Source organism: Heloderma suspectum, chromosome 4, assembly GCF_057233095.1.
Source record: "Heloderma suspectum isolate Gila_16-S chromosome 4, 16-S_ref, whole genome shotgun sequence".
NCBI lineage: Eukaryota > Metazoa > Chordata > Lepidosauria > Squamata > Helodermatidae > Heloderma > Heloderma suspectum.
The window spans coordinates 312646698-312672205 of NC_139461.1; the positions used below are offsets into that span (position 1 = coordinate 312646698).

At 49.7% G+C, this 25508-nt stretch overlaps 1 protein-coding gene across 1 annotated transcript; it reads left to right on the top strand.

Annotated features, from left to right (window-relative positions):
- Positions 1 to 126: 126 nt before the first annotated feature.
- LOC146349068 (uncharacterized) lies at positions 127 to 20743 on the top strand. The gene is made up of 14 exons (XM_084854581.1): positions 127 to 526; positions 5339 to 5443; positions 7491 to 7622; positions 9007 to 9058; positions 10557 to 10617; positions 12628 to 12716; positions 13004 to 13183; positions 14381 to 14422; positions 15110 to 15289; positions 17086 to 17159; positions 17609 to 17657; positions 18627 to 18684; positions 19472 to 19551; positions 20154 to 20743. The coding sequence occupies exons 6-14, from the start codon at positions 12681 to 12683 to the stop codon at positions 20190 to 20192; spliced, it is 738 nt and encodes a 245-aa protein (XP_084710707.1). The 5' UTR covers positions 127 to 526; positions 5339 to 5443; positions 7491 to 7622; positions 9007 to 9058; positions 10557 to 10617; positions 12628 to 12680; the 3' UTR covers positions 20193 to 20743.
- Positions 20744 to 25508: the final 4765 nt, after the last annotated feature.

Genomic DNA, 25508 nt, shown 5'->3' on the forward strand with positions numbered 1-25508 from the left:
ACATTCCTGCCAGAAGCCCCGGAGAGCCATTGCTGCCAGTCAGTGTCAACAATACTGGGCTAAATGAACAACGGCCTGACTCAGTATATGGCGGCTTCTCATGTTCCTACACTACGAACTTAAACAGGGTTCAGACATGCTTAACTACCATGGCACTCCCCTATTGAAAACCCTGGAAACTGTAGTTTTGCACTGCTTCTAGGCATTCTTGGTTATACATCTCTAGCCCTTTCCCATGCCTTCAGTTTCCTAGGATTTCTTCCTTGTGCATCAGCCATAACTTTTAATAGGCCAGAAGCCAGTTGAAGATAGAAGACCTCGGTAAGGGGACCACTAGCCCCATCTCAGCTCTAGCCCACTTCAGAACTTGGTCCTTGCCTCTGCCATCTCTAGAGCCAGTGAGGAATATCCTGATCGTTGCCTTTGTCCTTACAGTTTGCGATTCTACAAAGGACCGCTGGGTGCCAGGGCTGGAGGGTGTTCTAAGACAAGTGCCCATCTCTACCTTGCCTGGAGGCCTCCTGAAGTAAGTACCACTCTTCCTACTGGGAAGCTGCACATCCAGGTGCTTTTAAGAGGGACAGACATCTTCCTCTCTCCCCGTCTTGCTTGGCATCACCTCCAGCTACATAGTGACACTGGCAAATATGGGCAGGTCTCAGTGAGGACAGTTTGGTTCGACTTCTTTAAAACTGAGGGCTGTTACCCACTTAAATAAATCTTCATAACTTAATCATATGGCTTTTAGTTAGGGATGGAAGGATCAACCTGTTTCCATTCTATGCCACTCTTACACGTGTTGATTCATAAGTCTGCTCTGTCCTGTTTAGGTGTTAATCAGCAGTTTTAAAAAATCATCATGGAAATTCATTTAAAGACATATTTAAAAGACTACATATTTTTGAATGTATTTGCTCACAAAATATGCATTTTAAAACACATCTTGATACATTTTTGAGCCAAGAACTGCACTGCAAAAAGGATAACTATTTTCTGATCCTCAGACTAGTCCAGGAGGACAGTTGATGTCAAATAGCAAGCCCGCCGGAGTGTAGTCATCAAACAAAAACTCAGTCTCCACGTCAGTAGGCTTTATTATGCGAAACAGTCAGTCTTTCAGCAATTCAGATTCTAGTTCTTTGACTCAGCTGCCCCAACTCTAACTAGATCTCTTTGAAAGATGCACTATGGTAGGATAGAAAATTGTTGCAAATCTAATGTTACACTTCAGCACAGAACCTGAAATTCTTTCCCAGTCCTGCCCTTGGGGAGGATCTTCCCCTCAAGACCTGCTGTGATGGACCGCCTTAATTCCTTCAGTTGCGCCACCCTCTTGGCTCTGTGTCTGATCTGTGAATCTGCCACTCTCACCCCCTCCCCTTCTGTGAGTTGCCGAGTTCCCACAGAAAGAGAAGGGGTTGGGCCTTGCTCTAACTGCTTAGCTTGCTCTTGAGAAGATTCTTCCATGTCTCCTTGAGCACTTTGAGGAATTTCTTCCTCTGCCCCCTGGCCCATCTCGTCTTCTGACTCTGACTCCAATTCCATGGTCTCTGCAGGAAGTCTGGGCCCAGTCCTGACAGTTGATCCTGGAATTTGCAAAAATCAGACTCTTCAAGCCTCCGTAATTGGTTAAATATGCACACCTTTGCATATAGGTAAAAATAGTGGTTCAGACGGAAGAAGCCCACTTTCTTTGTTTTTAGTTGATGTACAGGTGTGTGTTAGTGTAAGATGGCTCATGACACCTGCTGTTTTTGTTTGTTTGCTGCTGTACTTGATTTACGTTCTGCTGCCTGATTAATCAGGGGCACAGTTTTAGCCAATTAAAGGGTTATTTTAATTCATTAACCAAGTAAGTGATTATTTATTTATTTATTTATTTATGAAATGCCTTACCTGCTTTCATTATAAAATAATCCCAAAGCAGGGTACGAGAATAAAACATAGTAAAATAATACAAAATTAACAAAACATGTAATGAAACAGTAGAAATAACAGTTTACACAATGCAGTAAAATAAAAGAGAGGAGGCCCAAGACATTTTGTTGCCTGAGGCAAGGAACAAGATGGTGCCTCCTCCAATTACATGTACAAAAGCCTTTCTTCAAGCCCAAACATCTTTCTTAAACACCAGTGATGGGACACCACACCTGAAGGCAGCAGATTAGCTTAGGGGGCATAAGGAAGGCCATGTGACACACGCTTCTGTCCTCCAACAACTTGCTGCCGTCTCTCAGCATTTGCCGCCTGAGGCAACTGCCGCAGTTTGACTAATGGTAGCGGTCTCTAGCTGGTGCTGAAATCTTGTAAAACATGGTACGCCCTAGTATATGATGGGGGAGGGAGTCCCATGGCCAGGGTGCCTGTATGGAGAACACCCTCTCTCAAGTTGGCTGTCCTGGCAAAGGGGGCATCTCCACTCGATCTTAATATCTCAGCAGGTACATAAGGGAGAAGGCCTTGCTCCATCAGGTATACAGGTCCTAAGCTGTGTAGGGCTCCAAATGCCAGCTTAAGCATCTTGAAACTGGCCTGGTAGCTCATTGGCAGCCAGTGCAAAGCTTCTAGAACTGGTGTAATATGTTCCTGGTAGGCTGTCCCACTGAACAGCCCGCTACAGCATTTTGCAGTAACCGCAGCCTCCAGGACAACCTCACAGGACATATAAAGAAAGACCATAGCAACCATCCAATCTTGAGGTCACTGGCGTATTATCGATCAATGCAGGCAGACTATCCCTGCCCAGGAATGGCTGTAGCTGGTGTACCAACCACATTTAGAAAAAACCCCCCCTCGCTGAGGAGGCCACTTGGGCCTTCATGGACAGATCTAGAAGCAAGCTGCACACTTTGGGGATGAAACGTTGCACCCTAGAACAATAAAACATTCTCACTTTTATAGTTAAACACAACAACAACCTTTGTTGTACTTGGCAAGGTTGGCCGGAAGCATTCTGGTGACAGGGGTGGAAAATCCAGATGCCACCCTTGGTTCATCTTCTTTCAGGGGGCACGATCCAGGTCACGGTCTCCTACCCTGGCTCTTTCACATGCCAAGGTGTGTGTGTGTGTTCTACAAGACAATTTCCCAGTGCACTGTGCTGCATGGGTCAGTTGTGCCTGTCTCCCACTCTGCTGCCATTAAGGGTGCCCCCAAATTCTGGCTGTGGCAGGTGCTTCTCCTGTGCCCATGGTTGGAAAAGCTTTAAGTTGCAATCCTATGCATGTTTAGACAGAAAAAGTCCTACAACTCCCAGCACTCCACAGCCAGCCATGTGGGAGTTGTAGGATATTTTTTCTGTCTAAACATACATAGGATTGCACCATTAGTTATCCATAACCATGAGGAGGTTGTCTCATATGTATATGTGTGTTTTATATTTATTTTTGAAACATCTATCCCACTTTTCTCAAAAGAATGAAACCAAAACGTTCACAAGAACCACAACAAAATTCTAACCATTAAACAGCACTCACATAAAAATTCAAAAACACATTACAAAAGCAGCAGCAACTAAAAAAAACACTTTATACAACTGGGTAACCCCCCCCCCCCATCCTGCCCCCAGAACTCAGCTTACATTAAAACAAAGAACACAGGGTGGCCATATGCAAAACACCAAAAAAGTGGAAATGCATAAAAAATGACAAAATAATGCAAATTTGCATGTGCTGATTATATGTGTAGATTGGAATTTAGAAATTATTATTTCAATTTAAATAGAAATACAGTACATCTCACCATAGCGTAGAAGACTCTGTTCTACACTAGTGCTTTTTACTGGTATTGCACTGATAACTGTTGGGGCACGTGACGCATTCTGTATAGCAATTTTCTAGTGTTATTTCCTGCTGTCTATTCCGTATCACCCCAAACAGATATCCACAACAGATGCCATTGTGAGTGCTATGAGGTATAAATGCGCGAGTGGGATATAATGTCACTATGACGGGACCGTGTCAGAAACAAAATTCAAAGTGATCTTGATAGGCTGGAGCGCTGGGCAGAAAACGACAGAATGACATTTAATAGGGATAAATGCCAAGTTCTGCACTGAGGAAAAAGAAACCAAATGCACAGTTACAAGATGAGGGATACTTGGCTCAACAATACTACAAGTCAGAAGGATCTTGGAATTGTTGTAAATCACAAGCTGAATATGAGCCAACAATGTGATGTGGCTGCGAAAAAGGCAAATGCTCTTTTGGGCTGCATTAATAGAAGCATAGCTTCCAAATCCTGAGAACTATTAGTTCCCCTCTACTCAGCACTGGTTAGGCCTCACCTGGAGTACTGTGTCCAGTTCTGGGCACCACACTTTAAGAAGGATGCAGACAAACTGGAGAGGGTTCAGAGGAGGGCAGCAAAGCTGATCAGGGCACTGGAAACAAAGCCCTTTGAGGAGAGCCTGAAAGAACTGGGCCTGTTTAGCCTTGAGAAGACTGAGGGGAGACATGATAGCGCTCTTCAAGTACTTGAAAGGTTGTCCCAGAGAGGAAGGCCAGGATCTCTTCTCGATCATCCCAGAGTGCAGAACACGGAATAATGGGCTCAAATGATGGGAAGCCACATTCCGGCTGAACATCAGGAGAAACGTCCTGACTGTTACAAGACGAGAATGGAACCAGTTCCCTAGGGAGGCAGTGGGCTCTCCCATGCTGGAGGCATTCTAGACAAGGCTGGACAGCCATCTGTCAGGGATGCTCTGACTTGGATTCCTGCATTGAGCAGGGGGTTGGACTCAATGGCCTTGTAGGCCCCTTCCAACCCTACTGTTCTATGTGTCTATGCTTCTGTGTCGAACTGAGAGGAGGTGCGGATCTGGCCTTGGTGCCGCGTGTGCCTCCTGCTGTTCAGTGCCAAGTGTGGATGCCTCAGGCTGACAGCCACAGAAGCACCATCAAGAAATCTTTCCTGTTGATTTTCAGCCTTCCTGTTTCAGCCAGATGGAAGGGACCATTATTAGCCATGGGCCAGATGGGAAGTTCTGTGGGCCAGAAATTCCTCAGTCATGGACCAGACAATCTTCCCTTCCCCCTTCTATGGTTCTTAGCGTTTCCCATTCCAAAAGCTTGAGGCAGGCACCAGAACTTTCAAGCTGGTGCGCCACTGTGTGAACAGAACGCTGGACTAGATGGACCCTGGGTCTGATCCTGCAGGGCTCTTCTTATGCTCTTATGTTTTTATGATGCCTTCTTGCTAAAGGCAAAGCCGTACTGAGGTCTGGAATGCTGAGATGGTTGGAGATGTGTTGCTTGCAGGAGGCAGCGAGGGTCTGGAGGGAGAGGGGGCAGCTTGCGATCCCCTGCTTCTAACTTCCCCTTTTCCGTTTCCGCAGCTGCCACGTCGGTATTGTCACTTTTGTAAGTGTGGGGGTACGCTTGATACCAGATTTCGGTTTGCACGTGCTTATTTGTGTGGAGATTCGTGTCCACTGTAGGGCGTGAGTATAATGCTTCCTGGGTCTTCATGGGCTGGAGGGGGGACCCTTCATTGCCAGGAGTAGTAGCTTCCCCACCCACTACTACCACGTGCACTCTTACAGTGTGGTGCACCCTTTGCCAAGACAGTCTGTTACCTCTGTGACTTTATGGCAAGTGAACACTGGCTACTTGGTACCCCCTTTCCCTCCCCCAAGCACCTCCATTCACGCCGTGTCTGCTAAACCCACCAGGTGGGTCAGAAGAGTCATTCAGGTCCATTGGTTGCTGGTGCCACAAATGCTTAGGATGCAGATGTGACCCAGGTCTGTGGTCCTGTCTCTGTATATTGCTCAACTGATTCTGGGATTGAGGCTGTTTGCAAGCCCAGCACAAGAGACAAAGCCATTTTTGAAGTTGTCTGGAAAGGCCCACACAGTGGATAAACAAAGGTGACAGAATAGACAATGCAGATGTGAAGGCCAAAAAGGGGAATGAAAACAGGCAAGCTAGCATCAAATGGATCAGCTTCATCTTGTCTTTTGACAGGAATTTGGGGGTCATCGTTGGGTTTTGTGAGGGAAACGGACTGCCCTTTCGAAGCTAGGGAATTGTTTCAGAAGAGCAAGCACGTTCAGATTTTGACAGTGCCCTCCCCGCCCCCCATCTCAGTGTGTTGAGCAGATCTGCATTTTAGAGAGAAGCAGAACAGCCAAGAGCAGGGGCTCCCGCCGTGACGCGGGCAAGGCGGCCTCTCGGGCTTCCCCTGTGGTGACACCCAGCAGCTCAGCAGCCCACCGGGACCTTGCGGTGGATGAGGTCTAGGAGTGAAGAGGGAAAATGACCGGTGGAACTCGCTTGCACTTCTGCTTTCCTGACCGTGCAACACCCACACTGGCTCTTAGATGAACTCTCTAAAGGTCGGAATATGACAGCAGCAGCTAATCCAAGGGCTCCAACTATGGGTTGTTTCTCCCTCAGCAACCCAGAGTTCTGTGCCTGCACGTCATAGAGAACAGCCTAGGGATGGGGCGTCCCTGGGTGGTTGAGCCCAGCGGCAGTGGGCGAGCGGCCAGGAGCCAGTGTGCGTGCTTGCCCCCATTCTCCCCAACAACCCACAGTTACCAAACCATGAGTGGCTCATCGTGTGCAAGCTGGGTCACCATCTCAGTCACACCGAGTGAGGTTATGGGGTGGGGCTGGTTATAAAAGCAAAAGGGCTGCTTGGGTGAGGGCTGCAGAAACCTCTCCCTGCCTGTGCGGTATTTTCCTCCTGTCACTCTCCAGGCACCTTGCTCCCAGCTGGGTGCTGAGATACTAAAAACGCTGAGAGAAGAGTACTTGGGGAGAAGCGGAGGGCCACGGGGAGGCGAGCCAAGGGTGGGGGAGGGATCAGCTCTTCTCACCCACACACCCCTTTCCCTTTTAAAATTTGATCCTTTCTGAGGTGAGATGGGGGCAGTTCCGTGTATAAACCCTGTCGCTGTGTCTAGGCTGGCCCTGACATGATGAGGATGAGGACGGTGATGAGGATGAAGAAGAATTGATGTTTGCAAAACCCAAATACTTTAGCAGGAAGGTTTACATTCAGGGAAGAGTGAGGGCATGAAGGTGGGGTCAAGGGAGAATGACTTCGATAACTGGGGGTGGGGAGATGGGGCAAGGAAGGCTGTTAGCTGAGTGGCAGCAGGTTCGCTTGGCTGACAGGAGCCCTGAGTTCAGCTGCCAGAATCGCTGGTGAAGGCCTCATCTGAGCTGGCAGGGGAGGATGGGCCTCTGCACGAGAGACCCTCAAGAGCCCATGCTGGCCCAGGTGGCCAGCTCCAGGATAAATGGGCCACTGGCTTGACTTGGCATAGGCTAGCTCAGAGTGTTGTGCTACAACTCCCATCATCCTCAGCCAGCATGGCTATTGGTTGTCCTGGCTGGGAATTATGGGAGTTGCAGTCCAACACATCTGGAGGGCCCCAGGGTGAGGAAGGCTGGGCAACATCCTCCATCCTGGATGTGGGACTCGGCCTCTTAGATCAGGGGTGGATAACAGCTGGTCCTTCTCTCTCCTTTGCACAGGGTGTTGTTCCTGAGAGTGTGGCTGAGAGTGAAGGTGTGTTTCACACTCAGGCTGAAGGCTGGACTTTATGGGCTGATCGTGGATGGCTGCAGCGTTGCATATGGGGAAGTAATTTTGGATCCATTGCTCAGGTCAGTGCCATGAAACGTATTTCTTTGTTGGGGAACAGGTAGAATGGACTCTCTCGCTCTCTCCCTCTGTCTCTCTCTCAAAGTCCTCTTGATACTCACAGAGAAAGGTGCTGAGTTTGGTTCACTACAAATGCACAGGCAATGCTCACAACTACAGACATATGCCAAGGGGTTACAGTTTCACAGAGGAGAGGGCCATCAATGGCTGCTATGCATGATGGAGAGATGGAAGCTCTATGTTCTGAGGCAGCCTACCTCTGGAAACCACTTGCTGGGGGGCAAAGAACAGGGGAGAGGACTGTCGCACTCATGTCTGGGGTGCTTCTACCACGGTGGGCATGGTATGCACAATGTCCATTTCCCATTGGAGGGGACGTGACTCAGAGTTAGAGGGCATCTCTGCCCCAGCCTCAAATCCTGCATTTAAAACAGGGCTTTCTGCTTCCGTTTTAAATGCAGGATCACAACGGCTCCCTCCACAGGTGCTTCCTTTCCCCCCTCCCCTCCCCTTCCCCCCTCCCCTTCCCCTGTCCTTCTCCCCATATCTGAGTCTTCCATTATCTTTCATTGATCTTGCTCCTGTTCTTGCCGCTCTTACTCTTTTCACGGAGGGAACTGAAGCAGAACACAATGAGGTGACTTGATAGCTCATTAACTGCGATCTATTTAAAAACAGAACAAAGGGCATTTAGCACAGGAGATGCCTGTGATGATCCCTGCGTCATGTAAAGAGCCCGCAAACTTCCATGAAGGAGCCATCTCAATCGCAGGGTAAAAGCCCAGTGTGAAGGAGCCCTCAGTTGCATCCTCCCCAGTGGGAAAAGGATGAGGAGAAAGATTTGTGTTGCATGGAAGCTGCCTTGCCTTCTTCTTGCCCCATGGTACGTTGTTGGGGAGCCTTGGGGCAGGAGAGAAGGGGAGGCAGCTCAGAGCAGGCCAATCCTGCTGTCATATTTACGAGCACCCCTGATTGAATACTTGAGAGTCTCAGTGGCTTTCCCTGTGTTGTTTTTTTGTCCCATAAGGAAGAACTTGAGGGTATATTTACAGTAAAACCTCAGTGGTTTACTTGTTCTTTACTGCAAACCAGAGTCCAGAGGTAGAGGGAGAAACTGTAGTTCAGTGGCAGGGACCCTGTTTTGCATGCAGTAGGTCCCAGGTTTGATCCCTGGCATCTCCAGGTAGGGCTGGAGAAAGTCCTGCCCAAAACCCTGGAGAGCCACTGCCACCAGCCAGTGTCGACAATACTGGGCTAGATGGACCAAAGGTCTGACTCTGCATAAGGCAGCTTCCAATGTTCCTGCATTCCTAAAGAAGGAGGAACAGTATGCATCTGAATGACATACAGATGGTAACTCCATTCCTATTTCTGTTTTCTTTGCAGTCTGGATATATCGCCAGTTGTGAATACCTTGGATAGCATTTTGAGTGCTCTGGTAGGTCTTACACAGCAATTTCTCTTTCCTTGGTACCATACCAAGGTCACCAGAACAGTGTCAAGGACACTAGGGAGTGGGTTGAATGATGGGGTTAGGTGGATGGGAAGAGAATATTATGACAATGAAACCAGGACTTCAACCTCAACAGAACAGGCACTTGACGTCCTTTTAAAACATCCATCTAGGGAGAGGGAAGTGGGAGAGAGAGAGAGAGAGAAACTACTGGAAGAAAAAACTCAATTTGGGAAAAGAGGAAATGGGAAGTCCTCCTGTGGCCCTTTCCAGTGACTGGGCCCCCAGGGCTCCCAGCTCCGCCAGGGCTAGATGTGCTGAATAAGCTGCTGCAGATAGACGTCAAATCAGGGATATCCATAGGGGTGGGTGAGGAATTTGTTTGGTTTGCATTTTAATGCAAGATTACTCAATTTGCATCTTCCCAAAACCAAATGTAGAAACAAACATACTTTACAGAGATCTGTGTGTTTCCAAGTTTGCGTTTCACAAAAAACATGAAAAGAAAAAAGTGTTTGACATACATTCAGATTTCTGTGTGGAGAAAAAATGAGCTGACATGGAAAAATGAGACAGAACAAACCTAGTGGTGGAAAACTGGGAAACTGAGTGAGCTTGAGCTTGAGAGGTTCGCCTGACCCTGGGTGTCCACAGCGCACCTCACTATGCACCCCGCTAATTTTGTTAGCATCATCATTGCTTTCAGAGAGTTAGAACTTTTCTGCTTGGGCATTTTCTTGATTTCTATTAGTATTTTTGCCCTCTGCTTTAGTTCTGGGCTGTGTGTGCATGTGTTTAAATTCTGTTGCTGGATCTTGTGGTTTTTAAACAATATTTTGAATTAATTAACATGCTTTTGTTTTTCTGTAAGCTGCCTTGGGCTTTGAAAAATGGAAATGCAGGGTATAAATGTCTAAAATAAGATGATAGATAGATAGATAGATAGATAGATAGATAGATAGATAGATCCCCTTTAAACTATGGTCCAATTAGAGCGGAATCCAGGATTGTTACATTTCTAATATGCAACTTTTTGAAGAGGTGTGTGGTGGAATTGTCTGGAAAAGTAATCAAATCCCTTGCAGTGGTGTGATTTGGTGATCTAGTTGATTAGGCCACACATGTCAGGAATAACTCAGCTGGGAATTCAGGAGTGTTGTGTGTGTGTGTGTGTGTGTGTGTGTTGGTGGGCGTGAGGGGGAGTTAAATGAATGTTGAGGTTTGAATTCAGGTGTGTGTGTGTCTGCTGTGGTAGATGCTGAAATTAGATTGTTGTCTTGGAAGGAAGGAAGGAAGGAAGGAAGGAAGGAAGACCCCTTGTTGATACTTATTTGTACTGTACATGCGTGCACACCGACTGGGATAAAGAGATGGAAATAAGAAAAACAGGCAGGAGAGTAAGGCCCAACACACTCACAGCCCAGTGCTCTGTTTGAGCCAATTCCTGACCACTGGACCTTCTGTTTTGCTCAATCTCTCGCAGTTTTGCCGACGAGGCCTGGAGATTTGTGCCGAGCTGAATTATGCACTTGACTTCGACGATGGTGAGCAATAACAGGTTGCATTAGGAAGCCCCTCAGATTGCAGCCTCAGCAGCAGCTCTCCTAGACAGATGCTTGGGTTTTGTGGCGGGTGGGCTGGTAGGGGGCACCTTCCGAGGCAGGCCAGGGTGGCGGAGCAAGTTCTCTGTCTGTGGACTTGCACATCCCGTGGCCCCGGCTCTGATGGGTCTGAGGGTAAACTAGATGCAATGCTAAATGGGTCTTTGACTCCTTTGCTGCCATGGTCCTGATCCACATCAAAATTGGGCCCTCGGCAGACAACAGAGGAAGGGGCTGGAATCTCAGGCAGGGGTAAACCAGGGAAGAGAGGGTGCTTTGGTGTCATTGGAGCTGGGCATGGAGACTAAGGGGTTGCACCAAAGGCTTCACGGAACAGATGGCTTTGGATGTGAAGGTTAAGGTGACCTTTATCCTACTCTCTCATCACGCCCTTCTGTCAGGTCTTCACAGCTCCCTTACTTTACAGGCCACAACTATCTGTTGCACTATAGCGTGAGCAGGGACATGGAGCCCAGGGGTGTCTGTAGGAGCAGGGTGTTTGCTGCTCCAGTGCTGAACCCCTGCTTGCTTTGGGCCACACCCCTGTCTCTGGGGCTGCTTGGACTGGCAGCTTCTGCCTGAATCCCCAAACCCAAGGGCACAGAGGCTGGCCCCTGCTGGCTGCCATGGCGTGACAGGTACTAGAAGATGCATGAGGAAGCAGCCTTGGCAGAACCATCTTGCCCACACAGCAGCCAGGCTTTTCGCTAGCTTGGGACAGCTGTGTGAAACCATCTTGAGCAGGCCGCCCTGGCTGCACAAGCAGTGGTGTAGTGGTAAATTTGGAAGCGTGGGCGCTCGTCGGAACAGTCCCCGAGAGGGGTCCAAACATGCAGGCAGCTGTGTGGATCCATATCGACAGAGCAGTGGCAGCGGTTTTCATCTCCACCAGGAGCAGGCCTTGGGTAAAGCAAATGGGCCTCCATGGCCCATTCAAGACCAGACCTCCCCAAAAGATTTTGCATTACAGCAGGGAACAAGACATTGTTGCTGGGAAGAGCCATTTCCCCCCAGCTATTGTGAGGACTGCAATGAAGCTCAGAGGGAAGTGGAAGCCGGGGGGGGGGGGGATGATGCCATCATCGGTCCTGCTAATAATCAAAAAATCCTGGCGCTTCAACCCTGCAAAGCCTGACTCTGCTACAGCACTGTGCACACACTACAGCAACAGTTCAGCAGTGGGACACCGTGTCTGGCGGTGGAGGGCTGTCTTTCGCTGGAGGTATTCCAGGAGAGGCTGGACAGCTAGCTGTGCAGATTCTGTCCTGAGCAGGGTTTAGACTACATAACCAAGGGCCCTTCCAACCCTTTGATTCTACGAATATATTTTGGAGTGTTGAGGAAGCAGGACATGATCTGAGAGTTGAAAGCGGCATCCTCTGTGGCAATGGACACATATTTATACCCCCCGTATTTATCCCAAAACATTTCTGTGCTGCATATGAGATATTGCAGAGTTAAAAGCAACAAGCGTGAACAGTGAAACAACAACAACGAAACTGCGCAATAAAATGGCCACAATAGCTCAAAAGACCACCGGGCAGCATGGTGCACAGGGAGAGGGGAGTTAGGATCTGGCAGTTCTCGAAGGCGTTGGTAAAAAGAAAACATTGACCTGCCTCTGAAGGACAGCTGGGAGGGGCTGCGCAGGCTGTCTTGGAAGGGAGCCTTGAGTGTGGGGGAGCAACAGGGGAGGCCCCGGGCAGCCGTGCCCGAGCCTCCCTGGGGCAGAGTGTGGAGCAGGCTGTTGAGGGGAGCGGGCGTGGGGCGCTTTCGGTTTTAACCAGTGGTTGTTTCTTGTTAATTAAATGCATGTTCCATGCTTCCTAGCAGGAACTTTTCACGCTTCCTCTTGGACTGCATGGAACGGCCACTTGGGGTGGCCCCAGCTGTCTTGGGCTGGTTCTGGCTTGCTTTGTGTCACAAGTCTGCAAATGTCTCCTCCTTTTACAGATCCGTATCCGTTACTGCCAGGATGCCAATGCACACATAGGAAGTACAGCCCCATGGTCACTACAACCGCACTTGAGTTCCGTTTCAGTGTGAGTGTATGCATGTCCTGGGAGTTAACCATGCAGGGCCACCGGTTATTGCTTTAGAAGGCTGGGACGTCCCACCTGTTACTACTGTCCCGTCTGACTGCTCCTGGTGCCTTCAGGCCCTTCCCAGAAGCCTTTGATTGGCTGCCATGAAGAACTGGGTGAACCCAAGATAGCCTGAGCTTGTTATGACCTTCTCTCTTGCTATAGACTTGCTCAAGAAGCCTGTAATTCAGCCTCAAAGTGTGCTTGACTGTATCTGTCTCCCCCCCCCCCCCCCGTCCTTGCAGCATGTGCTTCAGTGCGGAGAATCTACTCTTCCTTTTTCCATCAATCCAGACTACATCCTGCCACTTTCTGGAATCCCATACAAAAATGTCTTCATGATTTACTTCACTGGATCTCATCTCACTTTTCTGTTGGGCTTTTTGCGGACAAAGCAAAACTTTGATGATGACCACACTCTGGGGGTGAGTGACGCTTGTTGATGGCCCTTCTGCTGGCAAAGTTGAGAACTTATCCCAACGTTCCATGCCAGGGCGTTCTTTTGCCTCCCTCAGAGAAATACGAAGGCTGTAAAAAGATTGCAGCCTGATCCAATTCAGCCAGAACCCTGGAGTTTAGAGGTTTAAGGGACAGCTCAAATACTCTTTGTTCAAACTAAATGCTGGCAAGGGATGAAAGAGCTTTAACGAGATGCAAGGCCGCTCTTGCGTCTGTCTAGTCTTGTCTCCCAAATGATGATGGAGACATTTCAAAGAGCTGTACAGCAGGTCGCCCACTGCGTGGGTGACCAGCTCCAGCATTTCCCTCTTCATGTGTTGCTCTGCTGTGACATTATTTACGGCCTTGCATTTACACTCGCAAAAGCAAACCCTGCTAGGTACTTCTGCAGGGTGTAAGTGGGAGGGTGTGTGCCTGTCTCTGGTGCTGCATGGTTCCCATGTGTTTCAGGAAGAGGCATGCTTCATGCTCTCTCTCATACCAAAGGGACACTTGTGAGGTTTGTTCTTTGCTGTATTTTCCTCTATGCAAACGGCCGCACTTCCTGTGGTGGAGAGAGAGTTTTTCTTGGGGATGGAGATGTGGGTGAGCCCCCACACTTCAGCCATGTTCACATGAGCAGACAGTTCAGACTGGAGGGGAGTCTGGATTCCTGTTTCCTCCTCAATTTAACAGCCCTCTCAGTGTGAACAGTGCAGACATATCAAGCAATAAGCTTGAAAAATCTGTTCATTTATCTACAGATGTGCAACACAATCCTATGCATGACTACTCAGAAGGAAGTCCCATGATCTTCAACAGGGCTTCTTCCCAGGACTGTGGATAGGACTGTAGCCTTCATGCTGGCTGAGCAGTCATTCCCTCTCCCCAGGAAACTCTGAGAACTGTGATGCACAGGGAGACCCTGCAAGGCCCTCTCCCTCCACCAACGTTGACCCATTTGCATTTTATACTTTATCCCTTGACCTTTTTGATCAAGAAAAGAATGGTACGACATGATTAAATACTGGCAAAATCATTTGTAGTGTAGATCTGGCCTTCATCTGACCCTGGCCTGAGTAGACTGGCAACAGTAATGAGCACATGGCTGGCGCTTTGAACAGAGCCCAGAATAATGGGATCACAATAGACAATGATAGTCAAAACTTGTTCTCTTTCTGCAGAACACCGTGACTACCACCTCAGTGATGGCACACATTCCAGAGGTACGTGATTCTTCCTGGCCCTCTTATGTTAGCAGAGAGTCACTTTGCTATGCCCTTTCTGGGTTCAAAAGATGGACAGAATCAGATTCCCACAAGCAGGTTTGTACATAGATGGGAGGGAAAATAGCTTCCTTTCACCCTAAAAGTTTGGACAGACATAATACTTTAAGAGTAGTAGCACCATTTTGGAAACAACCTCACCATGTTCAGTACAAACTTACCTTTTCTCTCCCAGGAGAAAAAGGTCCTGTAAGTTTGCAGCAGGGTTCAGCATAAACTGGGGGTGGGTGCTGATTGGCTAGCACCTATGACATCACCAACACATTTGCCCATCTCTGGAGTAGTTTTGCAACTCTTTTCAGAACTCTGCATTTTTTTAAGGTGAAATATGCATGTATAAATGACTAAGAGTAAATGTGCTTACAAATATCAAAGTTGCCTCCTTGAAGCATGAGGGGAGGGGGAAAGACTGTCAGTTGAATCAGCATTTGGCTTGCTGCTATGCCTATCTGTCATGCAAATGGTGAAGTCAGCTCAGATTGTGAGTGAAGAATTCACTGGGACTCCTCTTGAGTTATTGCACTGGTTTTCACTAATGTAATATAATATGTTTTTTTCCATTTGTGAGATGCAGCAGCACTAGGACATACGACCCTGAGAGATAATGCCTGTCCTCTTCTTCCACAGATTATCTGTCCAAGGGGGCTTCCTGTTGTGATTAAGATGGCATGTGCCAAGATCTATGTTGAGTTGCATGCTAATAATGCCCTTCTGGGTTTCACGTTCGACATTATCATTGGATACAATACCATTGGATACAACAGCACGTCGAGGTCGAGGTTCATCCGCCTCCTGAATCTTGTAGTGGTAAGCAGCATGGCGGGACAGGTGGCCACTCAGGATGCCCAGAGAGCGCTCGCTCCGTGCTCCGGGTTTCCTTTCTCCCTGGAACAAGCCTGCGGTGGTGCGACTGTGGCTCTTTGCTTGTCTGTGGTGCCAGATAGTAAACTCCAGGCCAAGCCCTTGTAGTCTCCTCTATCTATGCTGTGTTTGCTTATTCCTTGAATGGCTCATGTGAAAGATAAAAGCTCTCCATGGGTGTTGGTGGGAAGCCATTGTTGATCATGCCAAGCTAGAGAGACGTCCTCTTTGAGATCCTTGGTTTGGGGTCAGCTGGTAACTGGAAACTGGAGTCTTTGCTTTGGTGGAGAAGGGGGGTGCTGTGACCATATTATACTTTCACTGACACAAGGCTTATGCACCATTTCAATGTGATGTTTGTATAAGGCAGCCTTGCCAAACCTGGTGTACCCTCCAGATGTGTTGCACGACAACTCCCAGAATCCCCAGCTAGAATGGGGGACACTGGTATAAGGGAAAGAGGAGAATGTGGTTTAGGTCAGGGGTATGCAGAAAGTAGAGCTCCAGATGTTTTAGACTTCAGCTCCTGGCATTCCTGACCACTGGCCATGCTGGCAGGGGCTTCTGGGAGTTGAAGTCTACTTTCTGTCCACCTTTGGTGTAGGTGGCAGTGAGCAGTGGTTTAGAGCATTCAAAGCAGAGCAGACTTTGGGTTTCTCTGCACTGACATAAGCAAAAGTATTGATATAAAACCTGACAATACCAAGCAATGCTTCTAAAAACGGGTTCATAAAGACATGTCGACTGGGCAGCTAGGAGCCCCAGTTGTACAGGGTGGGCTGTTTACTGGAAATCCAGACAAGACTCACCATGAAGCCATCACACAAGCACTTCGCCACAGGCATGGCACTGATTCATTCAAGCCACACACTCCAACTCGGGGTATTTTCAAAAGGACGGAATGATGGCTCGGGAGTATTACCAGAAGCTTTACCATTAAAAATATCACACATTCTTGTGTTCTTGGAATGTTGCCCCTTGAGGAGGAGGACGTTTGTGTGTGTTGGTGGGTGGTGGTGGTGGTGACAGGGGTGGGCGGGCAATGCTTAACAGATAAAAACAGAGGTGCCTGAGCACATGCTGATGTGGGAGTCCTGCCATCTGCCTTGGAAGGAAGCCGTGCTCCTTTCTCTGGGGACAGCTGGCAGTTGCTGAGTGGTGAGGAAAAGGCACTCTCTGCAGGACCATGATTACGGCAATAGAACCAATTACCTAGGGAGGTGGTGGGCTCTCCCACTCCGAAGGCATTCAAGGTGAGGCTGGACAGCCACCTGTCAGGGATGCTCTGACTTGGATTTCTGCACTGAGCAGGGGGTTGGACTCGATGGTCTTGTAGGCCCCTGCCAACCCTACTATTCTCTGGTTCTGTGATTTTCTTTCTTGCATGATGTTCCTTCCTTCCTTTCTTTTTCTTTAAGGAAGGGGCATGGCCTAAGAGGGGATGGCACCAAATGGGTGTGGCTGAAGGGAGAGGGGTGGGGCTATAACACCCCTCTACCTGCAAGAGCCTCTTTTCTGTGGATGCCATTGCCAGCACAGCCATCTCGCCATCTGCATTGGCCCTCCTTTAGACTCTGAGGGGCCTTCCTCAGAGGCTGGCTTATGTCCCACGGGATATATTAAAACTTCCCATGCGTGTGTGCACACCGACTGCAACACTCATGCGTTGGTTCATCAGGCAGTGGCGGGGTGGGAAATGGCCTTCAGTGGGCTTCTTGATGCCTTTTGTTCTCCACATTCAGACAGGTAGATTCATCCTCCGTGCTGCCATTGACTGTCCAAGGAGACGGCTGATTCCCACAGTAGAAGTAGCAAGGTAATGGGTCCCAGTCCCCATCGCAGGGTTAGGGATTGGGTCACCTGGAACTTGGAACCAGAGCTGGAGGCATTGGTTTGGGCCGGGGGCAGAAAGGGCAGCTTGCATGCACTCCTCACAGTTCTGCTGACGGCTCCTGATGAAGAGCTCCCATTGCATGGTTTCCTTGGATTATGCTGATCCGCTCACCACCATGCCTTTCACAGTTCCTCCCTGAAACAACCTTGATATTGACCAAGGAATGTTTGTATCCCCAGCTTGGCTCTAGAAAGGTACCCAAATTATCCTACCTTGCAAGGCAGGAATTCGAGGTTCAGGCTATAAATGCAAGAGAGGAAATGGGCCACAGTGGTTCCGTTCAAAGGCTCGGGGGCTGGTGAGGGCTGCAAGCGGGGGCTACGGAGGGAGGCGGTTCTGCCTAGTGTCACGGTGGCTTCTTTCCTCCCTAGTGACTTCCAGGTGACAGGTTCTTGTGAAGGCAGGCTCTGCACAATTAATGTGAGTATCTGGTGGTGGGTGAATGGGCGTGTGCCCATGGCTTGGGGTGGGGAGGGCTTCTCAATGCCTTTGTGGTGCTGACATCACTCAGCCGCACTTTCCCCTGGTTCAGCAGGGCAAAACAAAAATGCTTCAGAAGCTGCCCCAGGCTTTCCGACACCTGCCTTGGTGAGCGAATCAAGGGCTTTCTCCTAGGCTGTCAAAGGGCATATCGATACTACAGATTTTTAAGTGGGTTGCAAAGAATTGCTGCAGGCTGTAGTTCTGAAGTAGGGATTGCTAGTAGAGACTTCCCAGCACCCTCAACAAGTGACAGCTTCCATGATCCTTTGTGGGAAGCCACGAGAGAGCTGAGCTGGTATAAATTGATAGATGCTTGTAATGTCGATATGCCCCCAGAGCAGCCTTCCCCAACCTTGTGGCCTCCAGATGTGTTGGACTGCAACTCCCATAATTCCTAGCAACCTGCCCATTGGGAGTTGAAGTCCATTGGCCATGTTGGCTGGGACCTCTGGGAGTCCCAGTCCAACACATCTGGAGGACATCAGATTGGGGCAGGCTGCTCCACAGCATGGAGCCTCTGGGCCTGATGGTCCTTCCCCTCCTAAGTTGTCTGCATCAGGGACTTCACACCTCCTACGTTCTTGGCACTGGACAGCCAGCTGCTTCTGTCCGAAGCCCCAACTCTCCTTTTCTGTTTGTGCCGTTCAATGCTCTTGGTCCACCATGTCCTTGTGAGCTGCTGCACCCTTCCCGCCCTTTCCCCAGTCCTGTCGCCTTCCAATCACTTCGAAGGGGAACCAGAATGGGTATCTAGTCCATCCGTCTAGTCTACCACTCAGCCCCGGTTCTTCCCATCCCAATCCCTGAATTCCCTGCCCAGAAAGCAGGTGCAACTGCAGAAAAGGTACCTGTCTCTCTTGATTCCTCTCCCTCTCTCTTGACATATGAAGGGTTTTCCTTTTGCAGGGTGATGACATGGGCAACCTGTTCGGGCTGAAGTCACGGTGTGCAGCCTTACTTAATGGTGAGCATTCTTCTGGTGCATGTTTTACTTGGAGGGTGGGCGAGATTGCGTTCTCCAGAGTTCCACAGGCTGTTGTGCTCTGTGGGGTGGTCCATGTAAAGAGGGATTCCCTACAGAAAGTGTTCCTGCACCCAGGGCCACCAGTAGACAGAACAGAGGCATGGTGTCTTCTGGATGTGCATATAAGGTGCCAGCAGTCTCAGACCACAGACTCTCACCACCAGGAGCCAGGCACCTTGCCCTCTGTGCCACCTTGGTAGCTTGCCAGGCAGGGGGGACGCTGCTCTTCAGCGCCACTGCTGAGGATGGCCAGGCACTTGTGTTGCAGCTACCAGCTCTCAGCGAGAATCAGCTGACACAGCGGGGCCAGTAGGGTTCCACCTGGTCCAGGAGAGCTGCTGAGTCTGGCCTGGCTTCGTGGTGTGGCATCAGCTCTGGCTCAGAGATTCCCTCAGAGTGTATCAGCAGGACACTGGCAGCCACTGCCTGTCTACTGTGTATATAGTCAGATTTCTCCTAAAACCAGGTACCATCTGCAGCAAGCTCAATGCTTCACTCTTGATATGGGTGATGAAGAATTCTGTTTCGTAAGAAACGCTCTCTCAGTCCAGGAGGACCACTCTGCAGCTTTTAGGCTGGCCTTGCATGCTTCTGGAGGAGTGCGAGCAGGGTGGCATCCTTCTCCCATGCTCTAAGACCAAAACACGAAGAGGGACATCCGCCACACATTTTCAGTGGGTGCCCTGTGATAGTCACATTCTTCTTTCTTTCCCATTGCCTTCTCTAGTCAAGATGAGTGTTGGATTTCCCTTGTTCTTGCCCAGAGGCTATGCCTGTGACTCGTGCCACAGCACCATCTGTATCCCGGTGAGAAAGATGGGCACTGAATTGCAGAGGCCATGTGGGGTGGCTGTGCCTTGGGAAGAGACTGCACAGTTCCCAGTTTGCTGAGGGCAGGGGGCAGTCTGGGGCGCTGGGGGTGCTGGTGGAGGCACTGCCTTTTTGGCTGCCGCAGCTTGCCTGCCATTGAGGACGTCTTCAGCTGTCCCCACCTGAGCCTTCGGGTGTATTCTCTCCAATCCTCCCTGCATTTCACTTCTCTTTCCAAAACATCCTTTCCTTTTCTTCCTCCTCCTTTGCCCTGATGGCTTCCCTCCAGTCTTCCCTCCAAAGAGGACAGCAGGGCCCCTCATTCCTCCATTCATTCCAAAAAGGGTGGTGGAGACCAGATTTCCTTGGGACTGTGCCCCATATTAATGTGTGTGTGTGTGTGTGTGTGTGTGTGTGTGTTGGGTGGGTGGGTGGGTGGGAGGGAGAGGTGTACCAGTTTGGGTTTTCCACCCCAAATGCCAAAATGTTGCAAGTTGGCCTTGATGGGGGCAGAGTAAAATGGAGAATGGGAGGCTTTCTGTAGGATGGGCACTGTCATGAAGTCCTCACACCTGCCCCTCTCTTCCTTCCTTCCTTAGGACTTCCTTATTTGGCCCTGTGCGCTGCGTCGCCTTTAGTATCCTGACAAGGCATGAGAAGACCCCTCAGTGGAAGCCACGATCCTCATCTCATTCTGCTCAGTATTTCCCAGAGGCAAAGGGGAAAGCAGGATGTTCATTTATTCCTTCATGTTCTTTTTAGTGTGGTAGGTTCAATCAAATATAAAGGCATCTTTACTGCTTGAAATACTTTGAGCGTTTTATCTCAAAGTAGTTTTTAGGTACATGTGGAGGGGATGATTAAGTGTTTAAGGGTCAGGAAAAGATAATACATTAAAGAGTCTTTGCACTGCATTTCTGGGTCTGAAAGATGTGGATTCTTCTGGCTTCCAATTTTCTAAGCTAGCTACTCATTGCTTGAGCCATTCACACGTGAACAAGGCTGTGCTGTGAACATAGATTACTATCATTCATTGACTCGCTTCTTTCGGAGAAATCAGACAATAATGTTGCCAAGCCAACCTATTGCATTCCAGTATACCTGTGCTGTCTTCACATTTTTTCTCTTTTTCCAGATGTGATATGTGACATAAAAAAGGAAAAAATTAAAATGCAATTGCAATACCAGCTGGTCTAGTATGGCCTGGCAAAGTGCTATTGAAACTGTTCATTTAATGAGTTGTTTCCTGTTTACATCTTCTGCCCATTATTGCTTTATCTTCAGCTCAGCAGCAGTGAAAGGAAAGGGCTTTTTAATTACTGCTTAATTAGTCGGTTCCTGTTCCCCATGGGGTGTGTGTGTTTTAATTATTCTATTATAAAATAGTGTTACTTTGCCATAAAAGGAACAGAAAAAATGAGAGGAAACCACCTATTAAAGCCCACCTTCACTGCGGTGCAGGAAAAAGGATCTGAGTAACTAAGGGGTAATTCATCAGCTGAGCTGAAGAGCAAACAATCTGAGGCAGAAGCCACAAGGAGGAAGCTTCTAATTAAAGTTGGAGGAGATCTTGCCTGCGGGAGGCTTGCTTCTGAATAAACATTATACATCAGTCTTAACCATGGGAATAGCTTGCTGAATAATAGATCACTATATTAAGATCTGTGTGGAACTACTGTTTAAATTCCACTTTCAGTTCCTTGCAATAAGGCAAGGTCTCAGCACTGCTATCTTTCTGACATTATTTTAACATTAGAACATTTATGTATGTATGTATGTATTTATTTATTTATTTATTTTCTTAATTGCCCATCTGGCCAGTCACCCGGCCACTCTGGGCGATGTACAACAGTACAATTAAAACAGTAAAATTACACATTAAATATTATTTTAAAATACCCTAACCCACCCCAAATGCCTGCCTGAATAACCAAGTTTTCAATGCGTGGTGGAAGCTCATGAAGGAGGGGGCATAGCAGAGTTCCCTAGGGAGGGAGTTCCACAGAGTGGGGGCCACCACAAAGAAGGTCCTCTCCCTTGTCCTCACCAGCCCAGCTGCCCTGGCTGATGGGACAGAGAGAAGGCCATCCGAGGCTGATCTTATTGAGCGGCCTGTCTGGTGTTGCTGGAGGTGCTCCTTGAGATAGGCTGGGCCGGAACCATATAGGGTTTTAAAGGTCAAAACCAACACCTTGAATGTGGCCCGGAAAACAACTGGTAGCCAGTGCAACTCCTTCAGCACCGGAGTGATGTGATCACGCTGGCGGCTGCCTTTAATCAGCTGCAGCTTCTGAACCGTCTTCAAGGGTAACCCCACGTAGAGCACATTATAGTAGTCTAGACGAGAGGAGACCAGGACATGTACTACCGATGGAAGCAGATGGTCGGGAAGGTAGGGGCGCAGCTGCCGTATCAGATGGAGTTGATACAACGCTGTCTAGCTCACGGCTGACACCTGAGCCTCCATGGACAGCTGGGAGTCTAAAATGACCCCCAGGCTGCTGACCTGGTCTTTCAAGGGTAGCCGTACCCCATTCAACACCAGGTCAACATCCCCCAACCTCATCTTGTCTCCCACCAAAAGTACCTCGGTCTTGTCAGGGTTCAGCTTCAGCTTGTTCCTTCCCATCTAGCCACTGACCGTCTCCAGACATTTGGACAGGGATTCTACAGCCAACCTCGGTGAAGATTTGAACAAGAGGTAGAGCTGCGTGTCATCCGCATATTGATGACACCGCACCCCAAACCTCCTGATGATAGCCCCCAGCGGCTTCACATAGATGTTAAATAGCATCAGGGAGAGGATGGAACCCTATGGCACCCCACAAGTGAGTGGCCACAGGTCCGAAACCTCCTCTCCCAGTGCTACCCTCTGGTACCTGCCGGAGAGGAAGGACCGGAACCACCGTAATATGGTGTCTCCAATGCCCAACCCCTCCAGGCGGTCCAGGAGGATACTGTGGTCAAGGGTATCAAAAGCTGCGGAGAGGTCGAGGAGAACAAGGAAGGCGAAATCACCCCTATCCAGAGCCCTCCTCATATCATCCACCAAAGCTATTTCTGTCCCATGCCCAGGCCTGAAGCCTGATTGAGATGGATCTAGATAATCGGCTTCTTCCAAGTGTGCCTTCAACTGCATCGCCACCACCCACTCAATCACCTTGCCCCAAAATGGCAGATTCGAGACTGGGCAAAAGTTGTTCAGGACTTGGGGTCCAAGGAGGGCTTCTTTAAGAGTGGTCTTATCACTGCCTCCTTGAGGCATCACTCCTTCCTCAAGGGAGGTGTTCACCACCACCCTGATCCCCTCACCCAGCCTCTCTCTGCAGCTCATAATGAGCAAAGATGGACAGGGATCAAGTAAGCAGGTGGTTGGCCTTACAGATGAAAGCACCTTGTCCACTTTATCAGAAGGAAGAAGCTGGAACCAATCCCACAAAACCGGTTTGCCACAGACCGCCTCTTGCTTGCTAAATGTGTCCATGCCGCATGGAATAACACTCCTGATCCAACCAATTTTATCCACAAAGTGCCTTGCCAAGGCCTCACAGGAGGCCTTAGAATGCTCCAGCGTTTCCGGAGCAACTGGACTGACCAGGCTGTGGACCACTTGGAACAGCCTCCTGGGGTAGCACTCTGTGGGCTCAATAGAGGTAGCACAGTAACATAATGTCAGGAGCGCCTTAGTGGCCTCTTTCAGTACACTCCAGTAGCCAACCCAAGACACAGATGAAAGGATTCTTTTCAAGGCTTTAATCCTTTTACAACTTAATGACTCTTTCAGATGCTAATCACCAGTGACTAAGTAAGGAACAGCAGAGTAGCCTATGCTCCGAGTAGGCAGTTGATCCCCATTTGATGGAGAATCACTTGAAGACCCTGAACTTATGGGCTAGGGAGAGATCCTCCCTCTTTCCCTTGGGTCCACGGGAGGCGGCCGTTGCTTGCACACCAATCGGGCGCTACACCTCCTTTCCGTGCCCTCCATCGCTTGTCGCTCCCTGCGTCTGCGTCGAGCGTCTAGCAAGCCCCCCTCCTGCACTTTCTCACTGCTAGGATCACTATCTATCTCAGGAATGCCGGCAGGAGGAATCTCTGCCAGCTGCTGTGCCTGTGAGGGATGAGCGGGCTCCTCTCCCACGGATTGCTGATCCTCCTCAGAATCAGAACTGCTCTGGGGTTCTATTGGCTCAGTTTCCACCCTGACATCATCCCCGCTCCCATGAGGCCCCCCTCGTGCTCTTCCCCTGGGGCCCCGGGTTTGTGGGAGTACAGCTGGTGGAAACGCCTCAGCAGCAACTGAGCATGCACATTTTCCGCGGGTTCCCAGGTTCGCTCATCTGGCCCATACCCCTTCTAGTCCACTAGATATTGCAGGCGGCCGTGAGAAAGGCGGGAGTCCAGAATCTCCGTGACCTCAAACTCCTCCTCCCCCTCCACCAGCACTGGCGGCGGGGGGGGGGGGAGCCGGCTGAGCAATGAGGGTCACCAGAAACCAGGGGGGACAACAAGGACTGATGAAAAACAAGATGGATCTTCATGGAGGGGGGGAGAGCCAGGCGAAAAGCAACAGGGTTAATCTGGGCCGTAATCTGGAAAGGCCCCGTGCGGCGAGCTTCCTTGCGAGTGAGTGAGAGGGGAGGTATTGGGTGGACAACCAAACCCAGTCCCCCAGTTGCAGAGACAGACCCGGCTGGTGCCGCTGGTCTGCAGAGGCCTTGTAGGCTGTCTTGGCTTGCTCGAGGGTGTACCGCTTGCAACTTCTTACTTCTTCCCGTAAGAAGTGGTGTACCGCTTGCAACTCCTCTAAAAAGTCATGGGCCACTGGCATGGAAGAGGGAGCTAAGGTGGACAGGAAAGCCTTGGGGTGATAACCAAAATTGGCAAAAAATGGAGTTTGGCGGGTGGAAGCATGGCAGGCATTGTTATAAGCAAATTCTGCGAGAGGCAGCAAGGAAAAGCAGTCATCTTGCTGGTAATTGACATAACAGCACAAATATTGCTCCAGAGTCACATTGGTGCGCTCGGTCTGACCATCCGTCTGTGGATGGTGGGCAGAGGAAAGACGGAGCGTCACATGGAGAAGCCCAAGTAGCTCCCTCCAGAAATGGGCAGTGAATTGGGCCCCCCTATCCGAAATAAGACCCTCGGGCTATCCGTGGAGCCGGAAAACATGCACCAAAAACAGCTCCTCCATCTCCCTGGCTGTGGGCAACCCAGAGTAGGGGATGAAATGGGCCATCTTAGAAAACAAATCCACCACCACCAGAATGGTGGTCTTACCGTGTGAGGGAGGCAAGTCAGTGATGAAGTCAAGGGAGAGCAGTTTCCAAGGTCCTGAGGGGGTAGGCAGGGGGTGAAGCAAGCCTGTGGGCTTGCCTGAGGGGCCTCCGCCCGCTGGCAGGTTGGGCAGGAGGCGACATAGGTCTTGACATCCCGACACACACGAGGCCACCAAAAATCCCACGTCACTCTGTGCAGCGTCTTGGTGAAGCCAAAATGCCCAGCGGTGCGGGAGTCGTGGCACTGATAGAGGACCTTCTCGCGGAGGGGTCTAGAAGGCACATAGACCCGGCAGGAATGGTAAAGCACGCCACCTCGCAAAGAGAAGGGGGTAGACTGGGGGGCACAGAGGCTAGCCCCAATTCCTCCACTTCTGTGTGGACAAAAGCATCCTGAGCCTGTGCCGAGTGAAGGAGCTCCTCCCAGGAGCGAGGCACCGCAGCTACCACCAGGCTCTGGGGGGGAAGAATCAGAGAGGGGGGGATTTCCCTCACCACCTGGCTGGAGGTCCAGCTTATGAGAAAGAGCATCTGCTTGTAGGTTGTTGGAGGCCTTCACATGGCAGATCTTAAGGTAGAACCGGGGGGAAAAAAGCGACCACCTAATCTGCCACTGGTTTAAGGCACGGGCTGTCTGAAGATGTTCCAGGTTGCGATGGTCGGTTCTAACTT

Coding starts and splice junctions, on each gene's coding strand:
- LOC146349068 (XM_084854581.1), top strand. CDS start 12,681: ATGGTCACTACAACCGCACTTGAGTTCCGTTTCAGT. Junction 12,717..13,003: donor CACTTGAGTTCCGTTTCAGT/GTGAGTGTATGC, acceptor CCGTCCTTGCAG/CATGTGCTTCAGTGCGGAGA. Junction 17,658..18,626: donor GCAGGCTCTGCACAATTAAT/GTGAGTATCTGG, acceptor TTCCTTTTGCAG/GGTGATGACATGGGCAACCT.